This window comes from Chiloscyllium punctatum, chromosome 8 (genome assembly GCF_047496795.1).
Source record: "Chiloscyllium punctatum isolate Juve2018m chromosome 8, sChiPun1.3, whole genome shotgun sequence".
Lineage (NCBI taxonomy): Eukaryota > Metazoa > Chordata > Chondrichthyes > Orectolobiformes > Hemiscylliidae > Chiloscyllium > Chiloscyllium punctatum.
In genome coordinates, this window is record NC_092746.1 from 81,909,839 (window position 1) to 81,930,693 (window position 20,855).

At 40.3% G+C, this 20,855-nt stretch overlaps 1 protein-coding gene across 2 annotated transcripts in view; it reads right to left on the reverse strand.

Annotated features, from left to right (window-relative positions):
• The window catches only part of nebl (nebulette), a 339,083-nt gene that overhangs the window by 39,105 nt on the left and 279,123 nt on the right, over nucleotides 1-20,855 (reverse strand). For both annotated transcript variants that reach the window (XM_072575934.1, XM_072575935.1), the window contains exon 5: nucleotides 14,496-14,670. In XM_072575934.1, coding sequence (XP_072432035.1) covers nucleotides 14,496-14,670 — 175 coding nt within the window. The remainder of the gene's footprint in view (nucleotides 1-14,495; nucleotides 14,671-20,855) is intronic.

Sequence of the window (20,855 nt, forward strand, 5' to 3'; positions counted from 1 at the left end):
TTCAGTCCATATACTGTAATTGAAGTCCCCATTATTACACTATGATATTTGTACCTCTGCATAATTTACTTTCAAATTTTTTCCTCTACATCCTTCCCATCAGTCTACAGATTACAGCAAGTAATGTCATTGCACCCTTCTTCACCTTCAGGTGTAGCCAAATCGATTATGTCCTTGAACCTTTGAAACATCCTCTTTCTACAGCACTCCTCCCCCTAAACAATACTGCCACCCCTCCTCTGTTTTCCTTTCTTTCTGAACACCTTGTAACCAGGAATAATAATCACTGAGCTTTAGACCAAACCAACATTAGTTATTGTTCACAAGCTCCCATCCCATGACACTTACATGTCTTTGATGAATCATTTGTCATGAATAATCTGGGATATCATGTTAAAAAGGTGAATAGCACAAACACCTTTATGTTATAAGTTCTAAATCAAGTATTTAATTCTTATTAAAATTGTATGACTTAGACTATTCCTGATCCCAAATGGTCAACAATGTTAAGAAATAATCATTCTGAATAGAGAAATAACACTGCCAAACACATACAAATAACATGACCATAGTCAGAATTAGAAAAACACAGCTTTCAATTCTGGCTAAACCTAACAGCAGATGTTTCAGTTTACTTACACAATAAGCCATCTCTTCAGGCACTTAGCTAATTGCGCAGCATGGTAGTTCCTGGTCCTAAAGATATCCCAGATGCCAGATACTATGTGATCATATTACTAGCAGAAACACAGTAAAACCATATTTCTAGCTTTAACTTTCTCTCAGGGTAAGGCTAAATCTCATTAGATTTATATGTCATATAGGAGAGTGAGAAAGACTCCTATGTAAACAGCACTTTTCATGACCATCATATTTCTTAAAGTACTTTCAGGTCAATGAACTGCTTTTTGAAGTGAAGTCACTGTTATAATGCAGGAAATGCGAAAGCCAATTTGTGCAAACAGCAAAGTGATAATGACTAGATAATCTTCTATTTTTGTGTTTTGAGTGAAAGATAACTATTGGCCAGGGCACTAGGAGTAACTCGCCTTCTCTCCAGTATAGTGCCACAGCATCTGCACCACAGAGAAGCTTCAGTTTAACATCCCAGTCAAAGATGACACTCTATCAATACAGTACTCAGTTTTGCAATGGAGTGCCACTTTGATTTCTGTGCTCAAGCCTTGGTCTGGGACTTAAACACAGAATCTTTCAATTCTGTAGCAAGAGTGCTACCAACTGATGAGCTCTGCAGCTCCTGGAATTCTCCTCTGCTGTTGTTGAACCCTTTCGCTCTCTCCTGATGAGTTCTGTTCTGCCCACTGCAGGTATGCTAACCAATTCCATTTTATAACAGGCATGCAATTTTGGGCCAGGAAGTTGTTACTTATGTGCCTGCTTCTTCAGGTAATCCCAATGTACATTCACTGTAGCTGGAAATGCTGGGGTTAAACTCAGTCATCGCTGACCTCTTATCTCCAACACTTACACTACTCATACCTGTGGACTGATACTGTTTACTATTGTGTTTTGTCTTTTCTATAGCAAAAGAAAAGCATACAAAGACAAATTGCTAGAGTGCAAAATGACAGAGCAAATAAAAGAGACTAACAAAATGCTACTGAAGAGCAGCTACCATATTAAATACAAAAGGGAATTACTCACACAAAGATTATTTTGGTGAACTGTCATGCTTTTTTGAATTCATTCATGGAATGTGGATGACACTGTTGAGCTCATCATTTATTGCTAATCCTCACTGTCCCGGATAAGGGGGTGTTGAGCTGTCTTCTTGAACCTCTGCAGTCCTGGGAGTATAGGTACATCCACAGTGTTATTAGGGAGAGAGTTCTAGGATTTTAACCCAGTTACAGCAAAGGACTTGTGATGCAGTTTCAATTCAAAATGGTGAGTGGCTTGGAGGGAAAATTGCAGTGGTGGCATCCCCATGCACCTACTGCCCTTGTTCATGTAGGTGGTAGGGAACACAAGTATAGATGGTGCTGTTAAAGGAACCTTGATGATTTACTGCAATGCATCCTGTAGGCACTACACACTGCTGCCACTATTAGTAGCACTGCTGCCACTGAATGTGGAAGCTGGTGGATGGGATGCCAGTCCAAGAGGCTGCTTTGACCTGAATAGTTACAAGCTCACTGAATGTTTTTGGAGCTGCACCAATCCAGGCAAGTGGGGAGTATTCCACTTGCTACAGGTACTAAGGACACAGGTTTATTTAAAAAGGGAATTAGAGAAAAATCAGGCTGCTACAGGCTAGTTAGCTTAATGTCTGTTATTGGGAGTCTATTACAAAGGATGTAATAACACAGCATTTAAAAATACATAATATGATTAAGCACAGTTAGGATGTCTTTCTGAAGGGGAAATCATGCCTGACAAATTTATTAAGATTCTTTGAAGAGGACAGACAAAGAGGATGCAACAGATGTTTTGGATTTTCAGAAGATGCTTGATGAGATACCATACATGAAGCTGCTTATTAAGATTCCATCAAGTTAGAGGTATCACATTAGCATGGGTAAAGGATTAGCAAACTAATAGAAGACAGAGAGTTGGAATAAGAGAGACATTTTCAGGTTGGCAACCTGTAACTAGTGGCGTGCCACAGAGATCAATGGTGGGACCACTATTTACAATATATATTAATGACTTGGATAAGAAAACTGTACTATAGCCAAATTTATGAAAGACACAAAAACAGGTGTGAAGACAAGTAGCGAGAAAGTCTGCAGAGGGAAATATATCTTTTCCTTTATCTCTTAGAGAGGGTGGCACAGTGGTTAGTATGGCTGCCACTCAGGGACCCGGGTTCAATTCCAGCCTCAGGCAACTGTCTGTGTCAAGTTTGCACATTCTCCCATGTCTGCATGGGCTTCCTCCGGGTGTTCCAGAAGATGATGTGCATGTTAGGTGAATTGGCCATGCTAAATTGCCCGCAGTGTTCAGGGATGTGTAGCTTAGGCTCATTAGTTAGGGATAAATAGAGTAATGGGTTTGGGTGAGACACTCTTTGGAGGGTAGACGTGGACTTGTTGAACCGAAGGGCCTGTTTCCACACTGTCGGGATTCTAAGATCTAAGATATACAGGTTAAGTTAGTGGGCAAAAAAATGGCAGGTGGAATATAACCAGGGGAAAAGTGAGGTTATGCACTTTGGCAGAAAGAATAGAGGAGGCAAATATTACTTAATTGGAGAAAGCTATGGAATAGAGGAATTTGGGAATCCTTGTCCATGAATCACAAGAAGTTGGTCTAAATCCAGCGGGTAACAAAAAAACAAATGGAATGTTGGCCTTTATATCGAAGGAGTAGGGAGGCTTTACTAAAACTATACGGTGCACGAGTCAGACCACAGCTGGAAAACTTTGTACAGTTCTTAACTAAGGAAAGATAATACGAGCATTGGAGCCAGTTCAGAGAAGATTTACTAAACTGATACCAGATACGAAGAGATTGTGTATGCATGTGTGTGCACGCCTATGCACTTGTGTGCATGTGCCTGTGTGTGTGCAGTTTTCTAGGTAAGAATGGTGTCACCAGTTAAGGGGAGAAATCATATTGAAAGATAGAACAAACACAATGGCTAAATAGTGTATATTCGCTCTTATATTCTATATTTCGATGTTTCGGAAATCAGTCCCTAGAAAGACTCTGTACATGGATGGTGAAGATTAGCTAATAACTAAATTACTTGCAGAATATAATCCCTTTCCCTGATGCAAGTAAACAAAATTATCATGGATGATTAGAGACCACAATAGTGCATCACAATAAACGGACAGCGTGATCAGAAACATGGATTAAGGGCAAAGAGATGGCAAATTGTGGCATGTGCAGGCAGTGTTGGGGCAGGGAGTGGGGATGGGGAAGGATGTATCTGTACTTCAGAAACAAAACCAGAAGTTGCTGGAAGAGCTCAGCAGATCTGGCAGCATGTGTGAAGAGAAATCAGAGTTAACATTTCAGGTCAGGTGACCTTTCCTCAGAATTCAGAATTCTCAGGAAGACTCAGCAGGCCTGAAATGTTAATTTTGATTTCTCTTCACTGATGCTGCCAAACCTGCTGAGTTTTTCCAGCAACATCTGTTTTTGTTTCGGATTTCCAGCATCTGCAGTTGTTTCAGTTTTTTACATATCTGTACCTGGCTGGTACTTGCAGCTTTCCTTGCCTCGCCTCCCTTTAGCTGCCAGCTTCCCCACGGCCCGGAAATCCAGGCCAGCCAGGTTTACATTTACAATGGGGTTTAATGGAGTAATTCATCCAAACACAAAAGTGGCTGTCAGAGTGGCTGTCTGTGCACGTGGAAATGGTACAATGATTGGTATGGCAACAGACATCCCTGAGGTTAATGACACCATGTGCCTTGTGTAATAACACTGGCATCTGAACACTCTCAGATACCTCTACTGAAGCCAAATTTCCACATATCCAGGGACGCCTAGAACAAAGAATCTGGGAATGGGGCAAAAGATCAATACAGTAGAGCTGTTGAGCAGTGCATCCGGGCAGCTCCTCATGGTGGGTGAGAGAGGGACAGAAGCTCTGTGCTCAATTTGAACTTCGGGGTGAGCGCTGAAAGCACCAACTCAGCAATGGCTGTTCCTCTGAATGCCAGAAGGCTGTCCTTCTGTTTGACAGGCAGCTATGTCCATTGCCTGACAGTGATGTAGCACAGTGGAGTTTCTGCAAATGTGTGCGCCTTGCACCACCTAGAGGTAGTGTTCCTAAACACACAGGTTAAATCTGAGGAATACAGCCTCATTATATTCTTGCCTGGATCAAGGTGATCGACTGCACCTTGTTCTGCCTTCATTAAGATCAGAAGAGAGTGGATTTAAGCAGAGTTGAATTTAAGATTTGGGGTGTTAAAATTGTATAGCGTTAACCAATCAATTCTTGTACTCTTTTCTTTCAGAAAATAAGCTTAACCACCGTTCTTCAAATGACATTTAGCCAATTTTTTAAAAGAATATATGACCAAAGGGAGCAATTTTAGCCAACATGGCTCACAAAGGAAGTATTTACATCCTGCCTTACTTTACTTCCAACTCAAGTAAGTAGAAAGTAAGGTCAGGCAGAGTCTAAAACAAACAGCTAATATTATAGTCAATCTTATGATGGCTGGGTTAGACCAAAAGAATATTAATACTATTCCCTATATAACAAGACAGATTATTGTGTTTCACATGCAAAGCTGTGCAGTGTTAGTATTAAGATCATTCTTGATGTACCTCCTTCTTCAGATAGCTCCACTGTATTTTCACTGTAGCTGGAAATACTGGGGTTAAGCTCAGGCATCACTAACCTCTCATCTCCAACACTTAAAACTACCCACACCTGCAGACTGAGACTTTTTACTGCAGCGTTTTGCCTTTTCTAGAGCAAGTATAAAGGAAAATTGATGGAGAGTGAAATGATAGTGCAAATAAATTATATTAACAAAAGGTTATTCAAGATTTCACCAATTTTACATACAGAGACTGACTTTCTCCAAATACTATTGAAGTATGCTGGACCTAAAGAGGAGAGGATTGTGGCTAAGTGGGATCCAAACTGGTTCAGTTGGTTTGGAGTTGACAGGATTTAATGGGCAAGTGGAAAAGCTGGATACAGCAATTTTTAATCTCCCTCTAAGTTTGATTAGCTTGTGGCTGAGGAAACCTGAGTGGACAGAGTTGACCTTCAAATGGAAAATAAATCTAAGACACTAATTCTCATTATTATATTTGAATGAGCTAACCACATTCTGAGAACAAATTGTTCCCAACTCCTCATCCTGTTTCTACTACAACCAGAAGGATGCATGGCCTGGTACAATGCAGATTTGAGACTTTTAACCTCCATCGTACATTATGGAGGTTATGTAGGGGGAGCGGGTCAAGAAGTTCAGTTAGCTAAGATGTAAATCAGATTCACACTAACAGCATGAGGCTTGACTTCCATTCTAACTGAGATAGACATGATGTCTGACACCTTGCCCTACCAATAACAACATATTACAACACTTCACTGTGGTTTGGCAAATATTCACCACAAACCTGCCTCTAGGCAGGGATCTCATGAAGATGATATTCGACAACTAATGTAAGTTTTGACCTTCATTTTGTCATATGCTATCATTATTGTTTGACCACAATATTCTATTAAATCTCATTCTAAGAATGAATAAGGACTTTTTACCCATCATCTCTCAGTCAATAATTTCCTGTCAGAATTTTCAATTAGTGACTAATTGGGCTATGATATTAATATTTCAATCCCTTGTCCTTTATGACATTTAATATTTTCAACATATAATGTATATAAAACGCATTGATGCTATACCAACTCAAATACGTTTTGCATCAGAAAAAGATGGTATGCATCAGATCCACCTGGTTCTGCATTACTATACTTCTAGTACATTAAAACATTAGAAAGATCAGAAAAAATATGTAAAATCAGATAGGAACTATACCAGAGAGTACATTGAAACTCCTGGATTGGATGTTGTCTTCAAGAGGATCAAAGTCAAAGATGGAGCCAGGATCTGTGTGCCATACTTTATAATCTTTTAGTAGGAAAAGAAAGCATATGAGAGTTGCTGACAGGTTCGACAGTGAAGTCTGAGCCTCAAGAAATTTATAAATAGCTGTTTAAATAGACAATGCACCATTATCATATTCTGGTGTTAACAACGTTGACACTTTTTTTAAAAATCAAGACAATATTTTCCTATAGATGCCACACAGACTCTGATATTTTACCATATTAGGTCAACACCCATGCGCCATCTTTCTTCTGTTAATGTTGGCACCCTCTAATCATAAGGAAAATCATAATGACAGCTGATTCCATCTTTACTCAATGTTAACACACACATACTGCAGAGTCACTGGACATAATCGGGGCAAGGCCATTGCCCTTTCCCTATACTAAGACACTGAATGTCAGTTGTAGTATCGCTAGTAATTTGCTATCAGTAGAGTTCAGAGATTCAGATTAAGACCTCGTTCTGTATGGTTCATTTACTCACTTGACAAAATAACCCCATCTTATTTCTTTCTTGATCCTTTCATGATGCATTCAGATGGCTACAACGTAGCCATTCATACCTCATTTGGGCACATCTACTGATGCTGTATCATTGTCATTACTGCTATTTTTGGCTGCTGCACCTTGAAATCATTTGTTATTTAATCTTTACCATTCTTTATGACTATAACAGAGTTTCTCTTTTGTTATTCTTGTATGCCATCCCTTCCCTCAACACTTATTTCTTTTTTCAGTTCTGATTCTCTCCACACGAGGTGTATAATTCCAGCATGCTTTGGTATTAAATGCCTGAGCCACAGATAGAACAAAACATTGTGCAATTTACATACAAAAAGTATGAAGCTTTTAATAGAGTACATATATATTATTTAAACTGCATTTTGAAATCACATTTAATGCCCTTTGTTAGCCTATCAATTCTGCGATTGTAAGTTATTCATTTATTCATCAAACAGAGCTTTTCATTATTTTCTCTTTGTCAGTCACTTTGTTGAAGTCAATGTACACGAACTTTATTTGAGTCAGTACGGCCTTTGTAAAATTAATAAGGTGTAAACAACGGTACATAGAAAAGCTAAACAAAGCTGACAATTCAAAGCTACTATTTTCATTTGTAGTCAGCACGCTGTGGCCTGCAGCTGTATAATTTACATTTTAATATTCATCACCTTCCCCTACATTTGCATGATGCCTCCTCCATATTTTGTGTGGTCTGTTAGAGTAAAGTAATGCAATGCAGCATCTAATTCACAGTCAGTCTCACTTGTACTGCGTTTTCTTAAAAACATTTCAACAAAAACAGAGGCACAAGTGTCTCTCTGAGTTAAGTTCTTATCTGTAGATATTTTGACTGTGTGGTTTAAATGATAAACATGAAATCGCAACAAACCTCCCTCTCCAAAACGAGGAGGAAATATCTTCTTGCAAAATTCACTGAGGAATACAGTTGATAACAAATAGCAGAAAGTTTATTTTTATTTATTTAAAGTTGTCTTAGCTTTGATGAGTATAGCTGGAGTAATGAGAGGCAATATTACTGCAGTGGCTCGGAGAAAACTGAAAGTCACAGTCATAGAGATGTACAGAATGGAAATAGAGCCTTCAGTCCAACTTGTCCATGCCGACCAGATATCCCAATCCAATCTAGTCCCATTTGCCAGCACCTGGCCAATATTTCTCTAAATGCTTCCTATTTATGTACCATCCAGATGCCTTTTAAATGTTGCAATTGTACCAGGCTCCACCACTTCCTCTGGCAGCTCATTCCAAACATGCACCACCCGCTGTCTGAAAATGTTGCTCCTTAGGTCCCTTTTATATCTTTCCCCTCTCACCCTAAACCTATGCCCTCTAGTTTTGGACACCCCATCCCAGGGAATAAAACTTTATCTATTTATCTTATCCCTGCTCCTCATGATTTTATAAACTTCTATAAGGTCACCCCTCAGCCTCCAACACTCCAGGGAAAACAGCCCCAGCCTATTCAGCCTCTCACTGTAGCTCAAATCCCCCAACACTGGCAACATCCTTGTAAATCTTTTCTGAACCCTTTCAAGTTTCACAAGATCTTTCCAATAGGAAGGAGACCAGAATTGCATGCAATATTCCAAAAGTGGCCTAACCAATGTCCTGTACAGCCACAACATGACCTCCCAACTTCTATACTCAATACTCTGACCAATAAAGGAAAGCATATCAAATACCTTCTTCACTATCCTATCTCCCTGAAACTCTACTTTGAAAGAACAATGAATGTGCACTCCAAGGTATCTTTGTTCAGCAACACTCCCTAAGACCTTACCATTAAGTGTATAAGTACTGCTATGATTTGCTTTTCCAAAATGCAGCACCTCACATTTATCTAAATTAAACTCCATCTACTACTCCTCAGCACATTGGCCCATCTGATCAAGATCCTGTTGTACTCTGAGGTAACCTTCTTCACTGTCCACTACACCTCCAATTTTGGTGTCATCTGCAAACTTACTAGCTATACCTCCTATGTTCACATCCAAATTGTTTTATATAAGTGATGAAAAGTAGTGGACCCAGCACCGATCATTGTGGCACTCCACTAGTCTCGGGCCTCCAATCTGAAAAGCAACTCTCCAGCACCACCCTCTGTCTTCTACTTTCAAGCTAGTTCTCTATCCAAATGGCTAGTTTGCCCCATATTCCATGAGATCTAACCTTGCTAACCAGTCTCCCATGGAGATCCTTCTCAGGAGAGATATAAATGAGATCAACTTCTCCATAACTTCAATTCTGATTATCATAATAGACAAAGTGCATAATCTAGTGGTGCACCAGTGGTATTATCAGGATATTATAAATTGAGTCAAAACCTCTATGGCTTTTAGATTGGTTGAACTGCCATCAATTAGCTATTAAACAAACACAGAATTAATTTTACTTTTCACGGCAAGAAAATTTCAATTGTACACAAGTGATTTTCCCTCTAACCTACATAATCCAATATGGCTCCACTTATCCAAGAGTTCACTCATCAAAATTATGATATTTAGTTGAAACTATTGTACAACACGAGCAGATTACACCATGTTAAGCAAGGTCAAAGGAAATGTAGAAAAAAATCTTCTCTCCCCAAAGCTGGTTCAATATAGTCATTATTTTGAATAGTACAAATCTGCATCAGAGTCTGGCACACTTGCAATCACATAAACATATAGATGGAGTGGTTGTCACTAGAACTAACTTCTGGGTTTCACAAAATAGAAGCTCAGTACACTGTAGGAGCTTCTGTCACATTGAGGGTTACTGTCATCACTCTTGAAGTCTCCAGACTTGACCTGCTGTTGAACAGAAAGACCATTCCCTGGTCTAACTTGATTTAATAAGACATAACTCATTGCATGTTAGCAATAAGTTAAACATTACATTGATATGATAGACAGACAGACTAGGAGAAGAACCTATTGTTAGAACCTTTGAAACTAAAAGACCATATGAAATCATAATGGACGATGCTTAAGGAACTTCTCAATATTAATCCTTCATATAAAACATTAATCAAATTGCTGTAAAATTATGGTCAGCCAATTGATGTCATGCCCTCCATTTCCCAATGAACTCAATTCCCTTTCCAGTAATTTTGTCCCACTTCTTGGCACCTATCCAGAGTTGAAGCAGACCCTGGGGTCAATTCTGATTCTAAATAAGTTTCCAATCATATGCTCTATGATTCTTGCTGGCTTCCAGCCGAGCAATGCTTGGATTTTAAATTCCTCATCATTAAATGATGCTGTGTCTAACCCCTTACCATCTCCACAATCTCCTTCAAACACACAGCTTTTGAAGATATTTTCAATCTTGTAATTCTGACCTCTCGAGCATCCTGATTTTAATCACTGCTCCACAAGTGTCTTTTGTTCATTTGTGCTAGCAACTCCTGAATGTCACATGTTGTTTTTAATGCTACTCTAAAGTACTTGGCACATTTTATTCCATTATGTATGCTATATGAATATAAACTATCATTCTTGTTACAGTAGAAATTATAACAGCATTGAAGACCACTGGCAAGCTTGCAAATTTTCATAGAACATAGAACATAGAACAATACAGCACAGAACAGGCCCTTCGGCCCACGATGTTGTGCCGAACTTCTATCCTAGATTAAGCACCCATCCATGTACCTATCCAAATGCCGCTTAAAGGTCGCCAATGATTCTGACTCTACCACTCCCACGGGCAGCGCATTCCATGCCCCCACCACTCTCTGGGTAAAGAACCCACCCCTGACAACTCCCCTATACCTTCCACCCTTCACCTTAAATTTATGTCCCCTTGTAACACTCTGTTGTACCCGGGGAAAAAGTTTCTGACTGTCTACTCTATCTATTCCTCTGATCATCTTATAAACCACTATCAAGTCACCCCTCATCCTTCGCCGTTCCAACGAGAAAAGGCCGAGAACTCTCAACCTATCCTCATACGACCTACTCTCCATTCCAGGCAACATCCTGGTAAATCTTCTCTGCACCCTCTCCAAAGCTTCCACATCTTTCCTAAAGTGAGGCGACCAGAACTGCACACAGTACTCCAACTGTGGCCTAACCAAAGTCCTGTACAGCTGCAACATCACTTCACGACTCTTGAATTCAATCCCTCAATTCAATCTCTTGAATTCAATAGGCTGTTATAAAAATTTTCATTTTTATAACAGCCTATTTTACCAAGGATTCGTCTGTGTGTGGATGTTAAGGAAGAGTTTGACAAGTACTACATCCAAGGCTGGCTGGCTGGCTAAATTACGGTTCTTGGCGTAAGAGGATCAGTGTCAGTCTAGACTACAAAACAAAAAGTATCTGAAGCACAAATAGTAGCAAAAGTAATTAGGGGAGGCAGTGGCATTGTGGTCAGGCACTGAACTAATAACTCAGAGGCCTAGGCTAATGCTCTGGGAACATGGATCCAAATCCTGGCAACACAATAGATAGGAATTAAATTTAATCTTGATTTCAAAGTTAAGCTCAGCAAAGATGACCATCAAACTCACGCTGATGTGTTTAAAAAATGCTCAAGGTTCACAGAAGCCATTTGGGACATTTACTGGTCAGGCCTACATGTGACTCCAGGACCAGAACAATACCTTTGTTTTTAAAAGCCTTCTGAAATGGCTAGCTAGACTTTGTTGTATCAAACTACTATGAAGCTAAAAGAAAAGAATGAAATGTGAACCATCTAAGGGATGTTTCTGCTTGATTTGGTCACCAGCAAGTGATGAAGGAACAAGCTGCCAAAATATACTTGGCCTCATTCTCCACAATTAACATGTTCCCGATACATCTTTCCAGTATGAGCAGGAGTGAATACTGCACAGCCTTTCATATTAAGGATACCCTCCCACGTGTTGTGTGGCACCATTGTGTTGAATGGGATAGTTATCAAACAAATCTACAAACTCAAAACTGGGTAACCCATGAAGCACAGTTGGTCATTAGCAGCAACACTATATTCAACCGCAATCTGTAGCCTCATGATGCAGCATACCACTCACCCTTCCATTAACATTAAGCCATGGGGACCAATCCTGGTTTGGTGAAGCATGCAGAAACAAAACCAGCACACCTAAAACTGAGGTGTCAACCTGATGAAAAAACAATACAGGATGACCTGTGTGACAAACAGCACTAGCAAGTGATATACAGAGCTAAGCAATCCCATAACCAACGGATCAGATCTAAGCTCTGTAGTCCTGCCACTTCCAATCATGAATAGTAGTACTCAATTAAACAACCAAACAGATAAGTCTCCATGAACATCATCATCCTCAATGATGGAAGAGTCCAGCATCTCAGTGCAAACCAAATGACTGAAGCAATTTTAACTTTCCTCAGCCTGAAATGCCGAGTGGATGATCCTCCCTCACCTCCACTAAGATCTTCAGAATCATAGATTCTCGTCTTCAGTCAATTTGATTCACTCCAAAGCACTCCAAGGCACTGGACAATGCAAAGGTGGTGGCCCCTGAGTATATTCTGGCAATAGTACTGAAGACATTTTCTCCAGAATTAGCTATGCCCTGAACCATACTATTCCAATATATCTGTGTTACCCAGGCATTTCCTACCAACAATAAGCAGAAGTCAATTACCACCCTATCAGATTATTCTTGGTCATCTTCAACAGGGCAATCAAGTGGCATTTACTTAGCAATAACCTAGCCACTGGTATTCAATTTGGTTCTGCCAATTGAATACCACTGGTTCCGCACTGCAGCTCAGTCCAAACATGGACATAAAGGCTGAACTGCAGAAGCCAGTTGAATGACTGCCCTGGGTTGCAAGGTTGTTACCTCTGACAACTGGCAAGCTATAAAAAAGTGAAGGAATAACATTGTAAAAGAGAAAAAGTTTTCAGATGCTCCATTAGAATAGATATTTATCAGATAAAATGCTATTCCATATTCTGTAATTTTGAAATGCTGGCACTGTGTTTTCATTCTCCATGTGGCCTTCATTCACTCTTTGAAGATCAGTTCAATTACCTATTTCTCTAACAATAGGTAAGCTCTAACAAATTTATAATCTTTTGGCTGACTTCAGTGGATTCTGTACTGCAGTGTTGATTTATACAGCTGACCTGGGAAATGAGTGTTGGATGGCTTGGTCCCCTTCCAAAGCACTAATGGACTCCGTAAAACAAAGCTGGAAACTGAAAAGTTTGATAGTTTTGGCAGATTTATGAGCTTCTGAAGAAAACAATGTCATAAGTGACTATTCAAGTCATGCTTGTTTACTACGATAAATTTATGAGTTCAACAAAGACTTCTCAATTTTATCATAAGGTTTACAAGCTCTATTCATGAAATGGATAATGGGGGGGGACTGGATTTGGGAGAGAGGGATGTAAAGGTGTAATAGAGGGGACAAACGGCTCAAAGGGGTAGCTGGGTTAAAGGGCTGAAGGTGAATGAGGCTTTATACTGATCTGGATTACCAAGCTGCTGTTGGACCTTTTATCCTGGCTGCCTTGATATCATCTTGCTTCTATCTCTGCTCAGATGAAAGGCCTGCCTCCAGGCTGTCTCACCTTCCCTGTTAGCATTGCCTGGACAGAGGCAGGATGATAACATTGGGAAAACTCTCCAACTCCTGATTCCCACCTCCATGATGGAAATTAGCCCAATGAGTACTCTAAATCTTCATAAAACTCTGATTAGCTTTCACATAGAGAGTATTGCATCTAGTTCTAGTCGCCACCATTTCAAAAGGATGCAAGGATCTTTACGAGGATGGAAAGGAGATTTACCAGAATGGTTCACAGGATGAGAGATAATAGCCTGAAGGTCAGGATGATAAAGTTGAAACCGTTCTCCTTGGAGCAGAGGAAATTGAGGGTGGATTTAAGAGAGTGAATAAGATTTTAATCAGTTTAAATGAAGACAAAGAAAATTGTTTGAGTTAACTGACAGTACAAATATTTGGGGAGACAGACCTAACGTTTTGGTCAAAACATATAAAAGGATGTGAAGAATAAGCTTTTTAGACAGTGGGTGAAAAAGACATGGAATTGAATACCTACAAGGATAATGCAAGTGGAAACAATAAGTTCAAAGGGAAAATGGATGGGCACATGAGGAAAATAAACTTGTACACCAGAAATGGAGAAGGGGAATGTGATTGGATTGCTCTACGTGGAATAGCTTGGACATGTTGGCCCAACTGGCCCTTGTTTATGCCATTCTGTCTCTATGATCTGATGATTTTACTTATAAATACGCAGTACTGACTGCACCTTAAAACATAATGACACACAATTTTCATTTAGAGAAACAGTAATATTTAATGCTCCATCATTCAAGTTTTTAAACTTTTAAATTTGCAATCCATTTGTTTACCTGTCAAAAGTGCAATATATTTTATGAATACAAAGCTTACCACAAAAATTAAGTTTTAAAGAACTATAAAATTACCTCCCATAATGCTAGATCTGCCTTTCTCCATCTCCACCACATGGGGATGCACTCCCTTGTACATTGCATCACTCACAAACTGAGTGTTCTTTCTTGCTTGTTCTGTTACCAGGTCATCAGATACTGAAGTGAAGCCTTTGCCTCTTGTCCGTTCAAAGTCCTCATGGTATTTAATCTATCAACAAAACATATTAGAGTTTCTAGGGGTTTTTTTTTTGTTTTATAAACCAAAAAAATTAGCAGTTCTCATCAAGGTCACTTCATAAAAGCATTCAATGTATTTTAATTTTTACTACCAACTCAAAATCAATCATGCAATCACACATTCTATTACACAGCCACACACAGTTCCCTACCCACACATACTGCCATCAAATTGCTTCATGCATGAAATCACTCAAACTGTGTTCAGTGGATCAGTTATGTGAGTATTATCTGAGGTGTTTGTGTTACATGAAGACACAAGAAGCTAGGTTTTCATTTATTTTTTTATTCAGACACTTTTTTCAATATAATATCCATTAAGAAAGGTTAAAAAGAAAAAGCAACTCATTTCAAAAGTGTTCATGTGTCAACGTAGTTTTAGTACATGGTGTTGATTAGTTTGCCAAAGCTCATTCCCAGCTGTAAAACACAAGCTGTTAGAGAGCTTGCTCCACTATACCAGGGAAATATCATTCTGTGATTCACGGACACATCTCATTTCTGGAGCCTGTGAAAGCTGAACTGGTCTGCCTTTCATTTCCTTCAGGTCATGAACCTACAGGTAACAAATTAACAATATTAAGTTCACAAAATGTGAGCACAGTCCTGTGATGTGCAATACACTACCAAACAAAGAAGCAAAATCAAGCAAAAAAAGTCAATTACATGCAATTACACTTGAATAAGGAACTGTAAGCAAACTCAGCAATGCTGATCCTATTCATAATAACTGAAATTTATGCATTAGCAGCAAAATGGAAAATTCCAAACAGGCAATTTTCCAAATCTTGGAGCATTGGTGGAAAGGAGGGATAACTATTCTATCAGTCAGAAATGGAGGTAGCTTCGCTGGAGCTGACTGGAATTGTCTCTCGGTCTACTGTGGAGAAGGGTGACTGCTGTTTCATAAGTCTTGGAGCTGTGATTGCACAGAACAGTTAAAATAAATGGTATATAACATTTGCTAAAATGTGAGGAGGGATCCATCAGTGTGATCTGTTCTGGATTTGACAGGTTCTTTAAGGACCCAGCTTGGGTCACCATACCCTCTCCGCTTTTGAACAGAATCCCCTGAATTCCCTACCACTAATTTTGTGCACTAATAACAAAGTGTATAATTCAAATAGCATGATTTTCTGCCTATTGTTCTTCATGCCATTACTTATATAAATAATTTGAGTTGATACTTAATTTGACACACTATCCATGGCAACAACAAAACATAAAGAGAAGCACAGGTGGGAGGGAAAAGGAGGTGAAGGAAAAACAGTTATTAAACTAATTCACCGTATTAATATTATGCTGATTTTAACATGTTTAACTTCTGGAGTTTCTTTCACTGCTGTACCAGGCTCTAACTCCTCCTTATATAGCACCTTTAACATAAATATATGTATTTCAACAAAATCACCAGTATTGTAGAATATAGGCAGTTAGTGCACACTTGCTGGGGCTTTACACATATTTATTAACGGTTTGCTTATTGAGCAAAAACCTTCTTGCACATACACTACACAAGCTTTTTATTAAATGTTATTATCTAAGCAAGATCTGAAAATGAAAACATTTCATTCTATTCAATATCTTTGATTTTAGAGATATGCTGGGAAGATAGATATGACAACACCTCAGAACATGCAGCGTGTTCTGTGCTACTGGCACGTCAAGGATTGAAATGATACTGTAACCCATGACAACCTTAGAGTTTATTGGAAACAAAGAGGAATGACTAACTTGGACACACTGCAGGCTCTATTCATGAATAGATGCACAGCAACATAGTGATGGAGATCAATTTACGTGATGTAACACTGCCAACAAGTTCCTCCAATTCAATCACGTGATTTGAGAAGAAATAATAGTCATAGTCATAGAGACCTGCAGCATGGAAACAGGTTCTTTGGCCCACCCTGTCCAAGTTGGACACTTTTTACAATTAAAATAGTCCTACTTGCTTGTGTATGGTTCTTATTCTGGGAGAAAGTAAAGACTGGGGATGCTGGAGATCAGAGTCAAAAAGTGTGGCACTTGAAAAGCACAGCTAGTCAGGCAGCATCCAAGGAGCAGGAGAGTCAACGTTTTGATATTAGGTTCTTCATCAGGAATGCTGGTGGGGACCCAATGGGCTGAGAGATAAATGAGAAGGGGAATGCAGCGGGGGGGGGAAGGTAACTGGGAAGGCGATGGGTGGATGAAGGTGGGGGGTGATGGTGGTAGATCGGAGAGGAGGGTGGAGAAGATAGGTGGGAAGGAAGATGGACAGGTAGGACATGTCAAGGGGGCAGTGCCGAGTTGGAGGGCCTTATCCCAGATCCAACCCTCCAACTCGGCACTGCCCTCTTCAACTCTCCGGCCTGTCCATCTTCTTTTCTACTTCTCCTTTTCACCCTATCACCATCACCCTCCCACTTTCATCTACCTATTGCATTCCCAGCTACTTTCCCCCCTACACCACTCACACCTCATTTATCTCTCCGCCCCTTGGGCGCCACCTCCCCACCCCCCACCACCCAGCAGCCCCCCCAAACTTTCCTCATGAAGAGCTTATGCCTGAAATGTCAACTCTCCTGCTCATTGGATGCTGCCTGACTGGCTATGCTTTTCCACCACCAAACATTTTGACTTTGGCCCTTATCCCTCCATACCTATACCATCTATGTCCATGTCTAATAATGTTAATCTCCAAAAAATGTTGGGATTGACCAACAATATCTAAGATTGTTCTGAATAAGGGAGGTGGTACAAGACTGCTGGTATCAGGATCAGCATTTATTTTTATTTGTACTTAATATTCCTTTCAACCCAGCTGTTACTCACATTTAAAGGGAAATTGGTCATCGTCCTTTCCCAGACCCCTAACCAAAGGTGAATCAAAAAGAACAAGGCCAACCTGGGATCTGCACATATTTGGGAACCAGGCCACAGATCAACAACCTGTCACAAATAGTTCATCCAAGAAACAAAAAAAATACTTGTCTTGTCAGTTTGAGCCTAGCTGTGGGAGAAGTGATCACCCTCCAAGCCATCTCACAAGTAATCTGGAGTAAAAATACTTTTCATTGCTAAAGCCCTTTTAGTTTTCTGTGGTGAGACAGATTTCTGGTGCTTCGTTTAAGGTTAACACCTTGTTATTAACCAACTATAAGTCTACTGTGTACTCCAACTAAAACAAAGGTGAAATTAAATAATCTGTGAGCTGTCCAGTATATACACATGATGGCAGCTCCAGGATATCTGGCACAGACCTCCAACGTCTAGAATTGATGGCCACGTACAGTGTGGACACTGATGAAATGTAAGTTTTTTCTGTTCACGATCTTTGCAGGTTAGTGATAGGGCACTCTCAAAGCAACATGGGTGCAGTTAGGGGAGCTGAAGCTTGGGAAAGGCAGCAATGATTAAGAATCCCAATGCCTGGGCTGTATTGAGGATTGGGAGATGCCAAATAGGTCCCAATCACTTCTTAAAACAAGCTTTGACATAAAACATCAGGGCAGCTGTGACTTGATGGATCAGGACATTCTGAATCCACCTTGTTGCTGAGAGCTAGAAACAATGGCAGCGAGGTCTACAAATGTCAAGTTGCATAATTGTCCTTATCTCCTTCGGGATCTTCACATGCTGTTACTCCCTCTGGAGGTTATTTCTTTTGTTCTTGATGATGTTTTAATTGCTCTCTCCTTCACGTTGTCTTCACATTTGAAGCAATGCCTCAAGGATTCTATGATGTGGAGGTGCTGGTGTTGGACTGAGGTGGACAAAGTTAAGAATCACACAATACCAGATTATAGTCCAACAGGTTTATTTGGATGTACTAGCTTTCAGAGTGCTACTCCTTCATCAAGTAACTAGTGGGGCAGGATCATAAGACACAGAATGTAAAGCAAAAGATCACAGCGCCATGTAACTGGTACAATATATTGAACACATCTAGATTGCTGTTAAGACTTTCATTTTTTAGAATGGATTGTAGGTATTGATTCATTAATATGTAAATCCCAGAACTTCCTCAAGTCTTTCAAGGCTTCTAGCAATGGCAGTGTGCATACTAGATGTGTAAAGTGTTAATTTATGGGGAAATTCAGAAAGAGAACACTAATGCAATATGTCCAAGTACTGCTGATGACTGACCAACTGGCCTCTATGACCTAGACTAGTATTCTCTGACTCTATACATAGGATTCATCCCACTTTGCTTTTGAAAACCTTTAAATTCAGTGCTCTCACTTGCAAAGTGATCTTAATTGGATACATGGTGGAAACCTTACTTGGTTTATGCTACTAAACTCCGGTGTTTGGGGATTTAACCTTCAACAATTTAGGATTCTGTTAAGATATAGACTGTAGGGAAATAGATAGTGACATCTTGCAAAATGTCCAGATTACAGAGGAGGAAGTGCTGGATGTCTTGAAAAGGTTAAAAGTGGATAAATCCCCAGGAACTGATCAGGTGTACCTGAGAACTCTGTGGGAAGCTAGAGAAGTGATTGCTGAGCCTCTTGCTGAGATACTTGTATCATCGATAGTCACAGGTGAGATGCCGGAAGACTGGAGGTTGGCAAACCGTGGTGCCACAGTTTAAGAAGGGCGGTAAACGCAAGCCAGGGAACTATAGACCAGTGAGCCTGACCTTAGTGGTGGGCAAGTTGTTGGAGGGAATCCTGAGGGACAGGATGTACATGTATTTGGAAAGGTAAGGACTGATTCGGGATAGTCAACATGGCTTTGTGCATGGGAAATCATGTCTCACAAACTTGATTGAGTTTTTTGAAGAAGTAACAAAGAAGATTGATGAGGGCAGAGCAGTAGGTTTGATCTATATGGACTTCAGTAAGGCGTTCGACAAGGTTCCCCATGGGAGACTGATTAGCAAGGTTAGATCTCACGGAATACAGGGAGAACTAGCCATTTGGATATAGAACTGGCTCAAAAGTAGAAGACAGAGGGTGGTGGTGGAGGGTTGTTTTTCAGACTGGAGGCCTGTGACCAGTGGAGTGCCACAAGGATCAGTGCTGGGTCCACTACTTTTTGCCATTTACATAAATGATTTGGATGCGAGCATAAGAGGTACAGTTAGTAAGTTTGCAGATGACACCAGAATTGGAGGTGCAGTGGATAGTGAAGAAGATTACCTCAGATTACAACAGGATCTTGACCAGATGGGCCAATGGGCAGAGAAGTGGCAGATGGAGTTTAATTCAGATAAATGCAAGGTGCTGCATTTTGGGAAAGCAAATCTTAGCAGGACTTATACACTTAATGGTAATGTCCTAGGGAGTGTTGCTGAACAAAGAGACCTTGGAGTGCAGGTTCACAGCTCCTTGAAAGTGGAGTCGCAGGTAGATAGGATAGTGAAGAAGGCATTTGGTATGCTTTCCTTTATTGGTCAAAGTATTGAGTACAGGATTTGGGAGGTCACGTTGCGGCTGTACAGGACATTGGTTAGGCCACTGTTGGAATATTGCATGCAATTCTGGTCTCCTTCCTATCAGAAAGATGTTGTGAAACTTGAAAGATTTACAAGGATGTCGCCAGGGTTGGAGGATTTGAGCTATAGACAGAGGCTGAACAGGCTAGGGCTGTTTTCCCTGGAGTGTCGGAGGATGAGGGGTGACCTTATAGAGGTTTACAAAATCATGAGGGGCATGGATAGGGTAAATAGACAAAGTCTTTTCCCTGGGGTCGGGGAGTCCAGAACTAGAGGGCATAGGTTTAGGGTGAGAGGGGAAAGATATAAAGAAGACCTAAGGGGCAAAGTTTTCACACAGAGGGTGGTATGTGTATGGAATGAGTTGCCAGAGGATGTGGTGGAGGCTGGTACAATTGCAACATTTAAGAGGCATTTGGATGGGTATTTGAATGGGAAGCGTTTGGAGGGATATGGGCCGGGTGCTGGCAGGTGGGACTAGATTGGCATGGACGGGTTGGACCGAAGGGTCTGTTTCCATGCTGTACATCTCTATGACTCTAAAAGGGAGCTGAACCAGAATCTTAGGAAGCTGAAGTTCAGAGAAATGTGACACACTTTCAGAAATACACAAGACTCTGATTTACATATTCATGCAGCTTCCTTTATATCAATGCATTCTTCCACAGTAGGGGTTGTATTCATTGCGCATCCCTCAGTGCCCTTGAACTGAGAGGCTTGCTCGGTCA